Source organism: Macaca nemestrina, chromosome 13 (genome assembly GCF_043159975.1).
Source record: "Macaca nemestrina isolate mMacNem1 chromosome 13, mMacNem.hap1, whole genome shotgun sequence".
Lineage (NCBI taxonomy): Eukaryota > Metazoa > Chordata > Mammalia > Primates > Cercopithecidae > Macaca > Macaca nemestrina.
Window position 1 is genome coordinate 15649226 of NC_092137.1, and position 14164 is coordinate 15663389.

Here is a 14164-nt window from a genome sequence, read left to right on the forward strand (position 1 = left end):
TCCTCAACCCTATAGTGCTTTGCATACGAGCATAAATTATCATGTATATGTGTGTTTACTTCTGCCAAGTTTATAGGGATAAATATATTTGATTATAAATGTGGATAAAAGTAGAAGTATTAGTACAATAGTCCAAACCTAGGAACTTGAGGACCTTATTTAAAAATATAAAATGTATTGGTTCCCTCCCCTGGATACACTGAATCAGAGTTTCCAGAGAATAGGAATTAGAATCTTTTTTTAATTTGTTTGTTTTTTTAAGAAAAGCAGCTCCTCCAGGTGATTTTTTTGGTTTTGGTTTTATTTTTAAGATGAGGGCTCACGGTGTCATCTAGGCTGGAGTATGGTGGTGCCTCATAGCTCACTGCAGCCTCAAACTCTCGGGCTCAAGCAGTCCTCCCACCTCAGCCTCCAGACTAGCTGGGACTGTAAGCAAGTGCCACAGTGCTTGGCTAATTTTAGTTTTTGTGGAGACATGGTCTTGCTATGTTGTGCAGGCTGGTCTCGAACTCCTGGCCTCAAGCAATCCTTGTGTCTCAGTCTCCCAAAGTGCTGGATTATAGGTGTGAGCTACTGCATCTGGCCTTTACTCTCCTGATACTATCCTTTGGAAGTCTTAATTTTGATGAAATCCAATTTATCTATTTTTCTCTTTTGTCATGGTGTTTTGATGTTGTAGTTAAGGTAGACTAGGCCTAACCCAAGGTCATGAACATTTTATTTTGTGTTGTCTTCTGAGTTTTATGATTTTAGGTTCTACATTTAGGTCTGTGATACATTTAGAGTTAATTTCTGTGTGTGGCATGAGGAAGGGTTTTAACTTCAGTCTTTTGCATGTGCATTTCCATGTGTCCCAGTGCCAGTGGGCCAGTTGTTGAAATGAGAAACATTCAAACACAAAAGGGTACTGTGAAAAGTGAGTCTTCTTTCACTCCATTCCCCAATTTCTAGTTATCCTTTCTGGAGGCAACGTTTTAAATTGATTTTTGCATTACGTTTTAAATTGATTTTCCTTCAGGGCATTTTATATACATACAAGTATATATGTCTGAAAACGCAGATTGAAACCAGGTTTTAAAAGACCTTGAATTATCCTAATATAGAAGAATATGTAGATGAGGATTAATTTTTTCCACATTACAAGCTCACACATTGTCTTTCGTGACTTTACCACACTTCAGCAATGGATACAGCTATGGAGATTTAACTGCTTTGTTTCCCACCTTCCCCAGACTTGTTTTATTGTAGGCTTTTTTCCTCAGTTCCTTTCTCAGCCTTAATTTCCACCTAAAATAAATGGATGCAGATCAAACAATGAAAAGCAGACTTTAATTTTTTTTTTCTTACATTATCATCTTAATATTTATTTCAGGGAGCTTCTGATAATTGGAGGTGTTGCGGCCCGGGATCAGCTCTCTGTTTTGGAAAATGGAGTAAGTTGTAGTTTTAATTTTTAAAACATAATGTCATGGGCTGTTGTTTTGGCAATACAGCTCTATTTTGTTTCAAGAAAATTTAAGTGCGGCTGAAATTAGTGCAAGATCAGAAGAGTATATTTGTTCAAAGACATCTTGCAAGTGTGCCTTTTCTTCTCCCGGAAGTATATAAAGCGGTAGTCTCTCCCAAACCTCTCAGGCAAAATGCCAGCATACATGATTTTTTGTCGTTTACCCTCTGAACGTTTGAGAATTTCTTTCTGGCCTTCATGGGTAAAGAGTCATTCTTTTTGGGGAGATAAGTGAAAAAGAAGAAACTGGAGTTAAGAACAAAAGAAGAGGTAAAATAGATTGCAGATAAGGATAGAAGTTCCTGCAGTGGCCCTTGGGAAGGATGAATAATGATAAGACAGTGGGTAGTAGTTCCAGTGAGGAGAGAGACGAGTTCAGTTATGTGTAAGGGGAAGGCGCAAAGGCTGTGCTCAGGCATGCCATTGTGAAGGACAAAGCTAAGAGGATGTAATCTCCAGTGATCTCCACTATTGGAGAAGAAGTTTAGGATTTTTTTTTGAGAAGAGTTTCACTCTTGTCACCCAGGCTGGAGTGCCATGGCACGTTCTTGGCTCACTGCAATCTCTGCCTCTTGGGTTCAAGCAATTCTCCTGCCTCAGCCTCCTGTGTAGCTGGGATTACAGGCATCCACCACCACACTGACTACTTTTTTTGTATTTTTAGTAGAGACAGGGTTTCACCATGTTGGCCAGGCTGGTCTTGAACTCCTGACCTCAGGTGATCCGCCTGCCCTGGCCTCCCAAAGTGCTGGGATTACAGGAGTGAACCACCGTGCCCGACTGAAGTTTGGGAAATTTTTAACCGTTTATCAATTCTGTGAAGGTAGGACTTCATGAAATATTTTTCGTATGTGAAATAACTTACAGCTTATAAATTTCTCTTTTATTTCCTTTCCTAAATATTTAATCATTTAAGCTAAACCATCCAATATTGAGTCATGACAAGCAATTATGTCCTTTCTCCAATTTCATTGGTGCTCCTGTCAATCTAAATTTTGTGCCACATGGACTTTACATTTGACCTGGTATGCCATATTAAGAGCAAGGAATCATATTACCATACTTGTTAATACTATTCTGAGTAATATTGCTTTGATACGTTTTTATTTAATGCTATCTTTTTAATGTCCCCACCAAAACTCATGTTGAAATTTAATTGCCAATGTAATAGTATTGGAAGGTGGGGGCCTTTAAGAGATGATTAGACCGTGCGGGCTTTGTCCTCATGACTGGGTTAATGCCTTTGCTGTAGGAGCGGGTTAGTTATTGCAGAAGTTTGGGCCTGTTTCTTTCTTGCTCCCTTCTGCCATGGGATGACCCTCACTAGTGGCTGCTGACACTATGCTCTTGAACTTGCCAAGCCTCCAGAAATGTGAGAAATATTCTTTTCTTTATAAGTTATCTACTTTGTGATATTCTTTTAAAGCAACAGAAGATAAGCTGAAACATTTAGTGTGTTTTATTTTGTTTTAGTGGTTGTAAGAGAGATTTAATAAGTTTATTCCCAATCTTGCTTCCTCAAACCCATTTTTCCCATAAGATAATATGTTTCTCAATTCCTATTTTCCTAAAGCTTATAGAGTTTTTAGGGAATTAAATCTGCTTTCATCAGGATGTCTTAAAATTTGGTACTAACTTGAAGCAATTGGAAAGGCAGTGTTATTCCAGAGCATTCTTCGCAGAATTCAATTCTACTCTACTTCTTAGCGGATCTAATATGATCTTTTTCTGTTCTTCTCTCTATCTTACATTCTCTGCTTCTATTATCTTCCACCACGGTCTGGTTCAGCCTTAGCCCTGTGTTGGGTATTATGCTGGGGCAGAAGTCAGCTTGGCAGTGAGAGAGTGGAAGCATTTTAGTTTTCTAATCTTTTAGACTTGCAATATTATGCAAGATGTGCCATTGAGGCCTGATAAAGGTAGGTAGTGCTATCATAAAAATGATACAAATGAAGATGTCTCACAGGCTTTTCTGATCTAACTGACTTAAAACAAAACAAAACCCTGAGAGGCCTTGTCTGTTTTCATGCCCACTTTACCTGCTGAAATTAGGAAGGAGGAAACTCACATGGTTAGAATACTGTACTAAACTGATGTCATAGAACCAGATGGTATTTTGTTCACTGCTGTGTACAGCACCTGTCTCAGTGCTTGGCACATAGTAGATTCTTAATACATTGGACAGATTTTATCTTCACATTTTCAGACAATATTTTCTAGGTTGAACTTGCTTGTAATTACCAGTGCAGATGAAACAATAGCGTCAGAAATGTCTGCTTTATTTTTCATGGGATAGTAAGTGTCTCCTATTGGATCAAGTTAAAAGTTCATTCAGCACAATGTTCTGTTTATTTGAGGAGTGAGATATTGAAGTAATGGAACTAGAGGAATAACTTTGCTAATAGAAACCAATATTTTTAGTACAGGGTGGAGAAAACAGGTAAAAAAGAATGGAAGTGTTGTTTTTTAATGCCTGTCAATTAAAGAGTAGAGGTTTTGAATTGCCTAATTTACTGAATGATCTTATGTAGTACCTTATTTGTGCTCACATGAATACATCATATACACACTTTGTGTATTTTTATTTATTTATTTATTTCTGGAGATAGAGTCTTGTTCTGTCACCCAGGCTGGAGAGCAGTGGTGTGATCTTGGCTCACTGCAACGTCTGCCTCCTGGGTTCAAGCAATTCTCCTGCCTCAGCCTCCTGAGTAGCTGGGACTACGGGCACAGGCCGCCACGCCTGGCTAGTTTTTTTGTGTGTGTGTTTTAGTAGAGACGGGGTTTCACCATTTTGCCCAGCCTGGTCTCAAACTCCTGAGCTCAGGCAAGGCAATCTGCCTGCCTCAGCCTCCCAAAGTGCTAGGATTACAGGCATGAGCCACTGCGCTGGCCCGTATACACACTTGAAAAATACCTTATCTTGCCAGGCGCAGTGGCTCACGCCTGTAATCCCAGCACTTTGGGAGGCCAAGGCGGGCGGATCACGAGGTCAGGGGATCGAGACCATCCTGGCTAACATGGTGAAACCCCGTCTCTACTAAAAATACAAAACAATTAGCCGGGCATGGTGGCAGGCGCCTGTAGTCCCAGCTACTTGGGAGGCTGAGGCAGGGGAATGGTGTGAACCCAGGAGGTGGAAATCACGCCACTGCACTCCAACCTGGGCATCAGAATGACACTCCATCTCAAAAAAAAAAAAACAACACTTCATCTTTATTGACTGCTTTCTAGAAATGGGTCAGGCACTGTACTAAAACCATAACATGTTCTTACTCAGTACTTACAATAATCCTCTGAGATGGTACTCTTCCCTATTTTTGAAGAGGGCTTATATCAAATATTAAGTTGCCTAAGATCGTATAACTCAGAACTTTACTCTGAAACCTATGTGTCTAATCACCATACCTATGGACTTGACTACAAGATATGTGTGGGAGAATGCAAAATGTTAATTGTTTGTGTACTGGCACCGAGGCTCACTGTTCTCTTCTATGTATGTTTGAAAATTTTTATTTAGTATTCTAAACTTCCGTTTTCTCATTGAATAGGAATAATTATAGTAGTATTTACCTTAGTGGTAACATGAAATAAAACGTGTACTTGTAAAACATTTCACAGAGTGCCGGTTCATTATAAGCACTTGACAAATAGTAACTATTACTGTTTTCCTGGACAGTCTGATCACCATTACTATTAACTATAACCAAATTTATTGAGCGCCTGGGACACTCTGCATCTGGTGCCTTATACATCTTATCTCTTAATTATCACAACCATGTTGAAAAGGAGAAGGTATTTCCCCAATTCAAAAATGGAAAAATTGGTACTAGAGGAGATTAAGTAAATTAAGGTCACAGAGCAGAGTAATGGTGGAACTAGGACTTGAGTTCTAGGTTCCATTGAGTTCCAGTAAATTCATCTGATTTTTGCTTGGAAAATATAAATTTTATACATTAGAATGTATATCAGTTAAGGATGTCAAAATCAATTTTGGTCAAAATACCAAAATCTTCACATTAATTTCAAACCAATTATCAGTTTAACATATGCCATTATCTGTAACTCCTTTTTTTTTTTTTAATAAATTTAGAGTTGACATATGCATGTTTTTATTTAAAAGTAGACAGTTATTGGTTGCTATTTTAAGGTAATTATACTGTTTCTTTAGTTTTCATTAAGTAGTTGTTTTGCTATTTTTCAGGTAGATATAGTTGTAGGTACTCCGGGAAGACTAGATGACTTGGTGTCAACTGGAAAGCTGAACTTATCTCAAGTTAGATTCCTGGTCCTGGATGAAGCTGTATGTTGAAAGATAAGCATGCTTTTTTAAAAGTTTACTTACATTTTTTGAGATAAAATACTTAAAATGAAGAAGAAATATAATTCAGTCATGATCCTACTACCTAATCATTGTTATCAGTTTGGTATATTTTCATATACTCTTTTTATTTATATATTATTTCATGTAGTTGAAATCAAGATATGAGGAATCTGGGAAAATTTTTAAAAATTTTATGTAATATCATAAGTATTTCCTGTAATTGTTTGTAAATACTTTATAAATGCTGTCTAGTGGTCTATCATATGGCTACTTCAGGTCTATTATATAGCTACTTCATGGTATATTTAATTACTCTTATTACTAGGTATGTAGGTAGGTATGATTTTTACTCCAAATAACCAGCTTTGTTTGTACATACATTTTCTACATACTATAAATTTGTTCCTTGTGTCAGAGATATAAAATGTAGACCATCTGGAAGGACGTAAATGTGTTTGAGGCTCTTAGACATACTTCCGAATCATTTTCAAGTTGGGTTTAACTAGTTCCTCAGCACTGAGGGTTTTTAATTTTTTATATGAAAAGTCTGTTGAAGGATATATGTTAGAAGCTGTTGACTGGCATTTTCATTCTAGATTATTAGATTATGGTTTTGGATTTTTGTTGTCACCTCTTCATATTTTAGTCACAAGGAACTTAAAATTGAATTTATAATTTATCTTTAAATATCCAACAAAATAGTTTTGAAAATATAGGACTATGTATATATATGAATTAGTTTCCTTATATTTTGTTTGATTTAGCAAAAAATATTTTTGATACTGATTAAAACTTATTTTCTATACTGATTAAAAATTTAATTTATTCTTTGCTTCTCATACAGGATGGGCTTCTTACTCAAGGTTATTCTGATTTTATAAATAGGATGCACAATCAGATTCCTCAGGTTACCTCTGATGGAAAAAGACTTCAGGTATAAAATTATCAATGCATCTTAAAATACATGTAAACAATTGTTATGTATTAACGTTACGGGATCCTAGGGGGTGTTGATTTTCTGGCTGGAAACCTCTGCGGCCAGTGGTGCCTTAGGCCGAGTTTTACTCAGTTCCGCCCACTTGGCCTGGCAGGCTGTGCTCAGCTCTCACTACCAGCCTGGACCCCATGCCTCCCAAGGGTGAGCCAGGCGCAGAGTGGCGAGGGATGTATGAGCGAACGTGGGGTCTGGCCACTGCGCACAGCCAGGTACACTGGGTAGCTCCAGGCATTGGCATGGGCACCGGCTCTCTGTGGGACTGGTGGCCTGGCCCCCAGGCTTCAGGACTTCCCCAGTTTGAAGGTGGGGCTTCACCGGGGACTAGCCCCCTTCCACCCAGGAGCCTGTCTGCCTCCTGCCGCTGTTCATGGTGCCCAGGCTGTTCATGGTGCCCAGGCTGTTCATGCCAAGGGGCATCTGTAGGCCAGCACTGGGCTGCCCTCAGCCTGCCTTGGCCATGCTCCCATGTTCGCTGTTACTCAAAGGCTGGAGGCAGCCAGGGTGCCAGTGGGTTGGTGTATCAGTGCTGCCTCAAGTGTGCACACCCAGCTGGGTTGTGACAGTGCCCAAGCTCGGCCTTAATTTTGTTCTGTCATCAGAGTGGGTGTTGACAGCAGAGAGAGGCCAGGCAGCGGGAGCAGACATCTCTGAACCTATTGGGGCAAGGGAGGTCCTTTTAGGGGCCCCCGGGTGCAGACATGCCTGGGTCCGCGGCTACAACTTGGGCGGCTGCAGCCATGCCTGGGATGGTGGGGCTCCTGCATGCTCCTGGCTCCCACCACCACTCTGGGCCCAGCTCCATCTCAGGGCTCCTCTCTGTCTGCCCCTCTGTGCCCAACCTCGCTGCTCCCCCTGTGGCAGGCGACTCGGCCCAGCCCCATTGAGGTGACTCCCAGGGCAGCGGGCTCCAGGGCCCTCCCAGGGGTGGACTCTGGGGACTGTCCTCCTCCTCTCTGTGCCCTCCCCGCAGCGGTGGCAGGCAAGAGCGGCAACACGGGGCCCGGGTCCAGAGTGGTGGAGACTCTGGGCCTGGGAGTGAGTCCTGCCCAGCTTCGCGAAGGTTGGGGTGGCCCAGTCAGCTGCCTTGGGGATGTGGGGCACAGGGGACCCACCACCACCACTGCAGCTTCCACAGCCGCTCTTGCTGCCACTGCTCGTGGCGCCCCACTGCAGCCAACATGATGGCAGCAGCCACTCCTGACGACCTGCCACTGCCATCATTAATGCTTATGAGCAGGGTCAAAGCGTTTTTGTTTGGTGCCCTTTCGTGAAGTTTATTACTATGTAAAATGTTTTCTTTTTGTTACTGAATGAAATAGTATACTCAAAGGTAACATTCTTAAAAGCTGCTTTTAGAAATAGAAGGAAATTTGAGGAAATTTGTTGGGTGTTGCAGAAAACTGTAAGTACAAATTCTTAGTTATTTTGTCCTATAGAACATTTAGGGTTTGTATTCCAGATCATTAGTACTGCTTCCTGTTCGAAGGAAAAATAACTTCAGCTATTGAAAAATTGTTATCTTCTCTTAGTTATATCCTTCTTTCTTAGGAAATGTTTAAGAAGGACAAGCTTTTGAGAGAAGGGGACTGATAGTAATATAGGATTTTTGGTTTACAAAAACATCTCATTTTACTCAGTTTTGTAGGAACTTGAGGAAGAGATGGCATGATTTCTATGTGACAGTGAGGGGACTGAACCTCAGAGAGATCAACCCGCCCAAAGTCATACCTCCAGTTGTCGCTGCATAGAGTAAAGTGTTGAACTTATCTTTGGAGTCCAGGCTAGCACACTTTGTGTTTCATATCAGTGTTTGTGTGATTTAATAATTATTATAAAAGTTCATCTCAATTTGGGGTTTCCTCTTCTTAGGTGATTGTTTGCTCTGCCACTTTGCATTCTTTTGATGTAAAGAAACTGTCGGAGAAGATAATGCATTTTCCTACCTGGGTTGACTTAAAAGGAGAAGACTCTGTTCCAGATACTGTACACCATGTCGTTGTCCCAGTAAATCCCAAAACTGACAGACTCTGGGAAAGGCTTGGAAAGAACCACATTAGAGTAAGTGATTTATAATATTAACATTTATGTAGAATAAAACAATTTATAAACTAGTTTAGCCTTGGGCTCTTAGTGATGCTTAAGGCAGTCAGTTATTATATCAAAGAAAAGTCCAATACATTGTAGACCCTTAGACCTTTAAAAAGCACTGAATAAGTGATGGACTCCATCTTTTATTTTTCTCTCTTCATAATATTGCTTTTGTGATCAGCTTCCTTGATATAATTTTTATAAGTAAATAACATATATATACCTAATTTCAGATACAGTGATTTCCATTTTTAGTAGTACTTTAGTAGGAGCCCTCATAGGTGTCCTCTTGATGTACTTTTTTCTAAAAACCAATGTGGTCATCTTGTCACTTTCTTCACTGTGATTAGATTTGCCTTTATATAGTAAGGTTATGTTTATTATAAATATGCGATATTTTAGAAACCACATTTTCATTATTATTATTAGCTTTAAAAGTGACCTTAGACCTATAGTTAATGAAGGGTTTTTCCAAATCTGAAGAATGATTTTGCCTACAGATTGTGTTATAAAGACATATATCTGAAATGCAGTGTAAAGACAAATATAATTCTCCCTTTTAAAAAATGACATCTATTCTGAATCATTATTTAACGACTCCTCTATCCTGTTTTTATTCCTTGTTTTTGATAGACTGACGATGTACATGCAAAAGATAACACAAGACCTGGTGCTAATAGTCCAGGTGAGTTAAAAAGAGTCAAACGTGTTGAAAGATTTTGAAAATGAAATTTATACCTTACCTATTCTCATGAAGGATGTGAGGTGACCTGCAAAATTAGAACAGGAAATTTGGAAATAAAGACAATAAAAATGATAAAAAAGAAATGGGAAAAAAGCTGATACTAGTCAACTTAGAGGAATATGAATCATTGAATTTATTTATTTTTTGTTTTTTAATTTTTTGAGACAGAATCTCGCTCTTGTCACCCAGGCTGGAGTGTAATGGCACGACCTCAGCTCAAGGTAACCTCCTCCACCTGGGTTCAAGTAGTTCTCGTGCCTCAGTCTCCCAAGTAGCTGGGATCTCCTGCCACCACGCCTGGCTAATTTTTTTGTATTTTTAATAGAGCTGGGGTTTCACCATGTTGGCCAGGCTGGTCTTGAACTCCTGACCTCAGGTGATCCTCCCACCTCGATCTCCCAAAATGCTGGGATTACAGGTATGAGCCACTGTGCCTTGCCTTAATCATTGAATTTAGATGTTAGTCTCCTGGCATCTAAATCACAATTTTTTTTTTTTTTTTTTTTTTTTTTTTTTTTGAGAGAGAGTCTCACTCTGTCACCCAGACTAGAGTGCAGTGGTGCGATCTCGGCTCGCCGCAACCTCTGCCTCCCAGGCTTAAGCAGTTCCCCTGCCTCAGCTTCCCGAGTAGCTGGGATTACAGGCATGCGCCACTACCACCCGGCTAATTGTATTTTTAGTAGAGACAAGGTTTCACCATGTTGGTCAGGCTGGTCTTGAACTCCTGACCTCAAATGATCTACCCGCCTTGGCCTCCCAAAGTGCTGCGATTACAGGCATGAGCCACTGCATCCAGCCACAAATATTTTTGATTATCTAAATCTCATTGATCATAGGAAACCAGCAAATTTTTCTAGAGAGATTATTTTATACTGACCCTGAATTCAAGAAGAAATAATCATGTAAGTTTCTCTTATCAGGGATATTGCATAACAAAGAAAAATTTCTTTAGCTACAGCTTTGCAAAAGATACTGAAATGATTTTGAAATAGTTGTTTGTTGACTTTTTTGTGTGTGGTAGAATATACATAACATAAAACTTTGCATTTTAACTATTAGTGTACAGTTCATTGGCATTAAGTACATTTGTATTGTTGTACAATCATCACCACTATCCATCTCCAGAACTTTTTCATCTTCTTAAACTGCAAATCTGTACCATTAAATATTTGGCAATTTTTTAAAAGCCTAACATTAAATTCTGCCTCAATGAAGATTCTTCTGTGCAGAGCTGAGACACGCTGTTTCAGGTTAAATAGTGTTTTGAAAGTATAGGAAGGTACATCATGATACAAGGATGGTGCTTAGAAAACTTGGAAGAATGAATCTTAAACCCATTAGGCTGCATGTCTGACATCAGATGTTTCAGGTGGATCATTCATTGGTGAGGGTCAGACTCTGTTTGCTTCATGGTTGAATTCACGGGCAGGTTTTCAACTATATCAAAAAGGTGAATTATGTGAAATCTTGATTAAAGATTTGAACTCAGGTTTATGTGTAGCTCTAAATTAACTGGACACATACTTAGTTATCCTTATTGTTGGAGAAGAACAGAGACAGTATTTGAAAATCTGTCATCCCACTGTTTGAGAATGCATTTTATAAAATTCCAGTTTTTATTCCTTCTTATATTTTTCTTGCAAAAGTTTTGCTTAGTTTAGACTACAATTAGAGATGATCAGAGAGACCTTAGAAATACTTTGGGTCACAGAATTAACGTCTTAACATTCAGTGGTTGAGGAATAACAATTGTAGCACAGCTTCACACTGAAAAATAGAGTTGGAGGATGGTGACGAAATTACTAGATTTTTGTGTTGAGGTTTTTACTGCGTAGAGTGAAGTATGAACTTTCTGGTATTTAGATTGATTTAGAAAGTACATTATTTTTAAAAGGAGTTAAAATAATTGTATAAAGCATTTATTGAGCATTTAGGGAAGTTCATGCAAGGCAGAGTATGACTTGTTCTTCATGAGGGATGAGAACAGTGTTGCTGTGAGTATGTATTTCTGTTAATTTGTACATATGTATGAGTATGTTCCCTCATAAGAGGTATGGTTATAGATGTTTGTATACCACATAAAGTAGCACAAAAAATATTAACAGAAACAAAAATAAATGAATGAATGGATTAACTTACTGTTTTACTCTATCTTTACTTCTTGTCCTTGTCTATATATAATACTTTTATTAAAACAGGTATTCTTTTTTAGGAAAATTAAGCAGTCAGTCTATGACTATAATTATGTGTATTCATGACAAATTCAGATTGAAATTCTGTTGGTTTTTGTTGTTGTTATGGTATTCAAGAGATGTGGTCTGAAGCTATTAAAATCCTGAAGGGGGAGTATGCTGTCCGGGCAATCAAGGAACATAAGATGGATCAAGCAATTATCTTCTGTAGAACCAAAATTGACTGTGATAACTTGGAGCAGTACTTTATGCAACAAGGAGGAGGTAATTTTTTCTCACTTGAAATAAATTATGTTTATTTCCTCTTGTGATAGATTATTAATCTCATGTTGATGCAATCTAGAATACATGTACAGAATTTAAAGCAGTGATGGCATATTTTAAGTATCTATGCTTATTCAGTACTTTTCCCTATGATAAGCCCTAGAAAAAACAAGAAAGAATTTTCCACATAGGTACATTTTCATTACAGTGAACTTGAATCACAGCATTCTAAGGGTTTTATATCATTTGGAAGAAGGATAAAGTTGTTTATTAGTCTTAAAATTTAAAATGTGATCACTGAAATAATAGAATGTATGTCTTTTAAACCAGTAGATGGGGAAAAGCGAATGAGGAAAAAATCCTAATCTAAGCAAGAGCAAGAAAGGAAGGGGAATAAAATGAGAAAAATCATGGTTAGAAATTATAGAATAAAGGACGCAAACTCATCCTTTTTGATGGCTGCATAGGGACATGGATGCAGCTGGAAACCATCATTCTTAGCAAACTATCACAAGAACAGAAAACCAAACACCGCATGTTCTCACTCATAGGTGGGAACTGAACAATGAGATCACTTGGACTCAGGAAGGGGAACATCACACACAGGGGCCTATCATGGGGAGGGGGGAGGGGGGAGGGATTGCATTGGGAGTTATACCTGATGTAAATGATGAGTTGATGGGTGCAGCACACCAACATGGCACAAGTATACATATGTAACAAACCTGCACGTTATGCACATGTACCCTACAACTTAAAGTATAATAATAATAAATAATTAATTAATTTAAAAAAAAAGAAATTATAGAATAAGATCAATGTTGGAAAAATCTGAATGTATGAGTAAACACTGTAAGTATCAGTGGACAAAGTCTTCTCTTACAAGGCATGGATTGTTGGACTGGATGAAATCTAGCAATATGCTGTTTACATGGAGCATACCCAAAATCTGAGGACACGGAAAGATGGAAAGGAAAAGGAATGAAAAAATATTGTGCATGTGTCAGCTAAAATATTAACCAAAAGAAAGCCAGTTTAGCTATATTATTAAGAGATGCAGTAGACTTTAAGACAAATATTACTAGAAATAAACAGTCACTATGTAATAAAATATTCAAGCTATAATGAAACTATAAGGGTTCAGATTTTATGCTTCTTATAACTTCGAGTGTGTAAACTGTATTAGTGTGTTCTTACGCTGCTATGAAGAACTGCCTGAGACTGGGTAATTTGTAAAGGAAAGAGGTTTAATTGACTCACAGTTCTGCAGAGCTGGGGAAGCAAACATGTCCTTCTTCACATGGCAGCAGGAAGGAAAAGTGCTGAGCAAAGTAGAAAAAGCCCCTTATAAAACCATCAGATCTCATGAGAACTCAGTCACTATCATGAGAACAGCATGAGGGTAACCACTCTCATGATTCCATTATCTCCCACCATTCCATTACCTCCCACATGTGCGGGTTATGGGAACTACAATTCAAGATGAGATTTGGGTGGAGACCCAGCCAAATTACATCATAAACCAACATGGAAAAATTCTCAATCAGTTGTTATGGAAATGCAAAATAAAATGACAGTATAATACCATTGTACATGCCAAACTAAAAATACAACACCGAATTTTGGCTATGGAGCAACTGCATACAGTTGGTGAGAATAGATTGTTGATGAGAATATAAAATGGTATAAGCACTTTAGCAAAGGGTCTTGCAGTCTTTTGTAAAACTAAAAATGTTGTCTTATGGCCTAGCAATTAAACTCCTAGATGTTTACCCAGGATAAATGAAAACACATATTGACAAAAAGGTGCTAGAATGGCCATAGCAGCTTTATTTATAATATTCTAAAACTGAAAACACACTGAGTGTCCATCAGTAGGAGAATGGATGAACAAAGTGTGAAATACAATGGAATACTACTCAGCAGTGAAAAGGAACAGACTTTTCCTTGCTGAGTAGACACAGCAACCATGGATGAATCTCAGAAATGTTATGCCAAATTGAAGAATATATACTGTATGAATCTATTTATATGACATTTTTTAAAA

The 14164-nt window shown here is 38.5% G+C and overlaps 1 protein-coding gene across 1 annotated transcript in view; it reads left to right on the forward strand.

The window, feature by feature from the left end:
- Positions 1 to 14164, forward strand: part of LOC105486453 (DEAD-box helicase 1) — a 37907-nt gene that overhangs the window by 18084 nt on the left and 5659 nt on the right. The window contains exons 14-19 of the mRNA XM_011749318.2: positions 1373 to 1433; positions 5712 to 5810; positions 6676 to 6765; positions 8698 to 8886; positions 9550 to 9601; positions 11971 to 12117. Coding sequence (XP_011747620.1) covers positions 1373 to 1433; positions 5712 to 5810; positions 6676 to 6765; positions 8698 to 8886; positions 9550 to 9601; positions 11971 to 12117 — 638 coding nt within the window. The remainder of the gene's footprint in view (positions 1 to 1372; positions 1434 to 5711; positions 5811 to 6675; positions 6766 to 8697; positions 8887 to 9549; positions 9602 to 11970; positions 12118 to 14164) is intronic.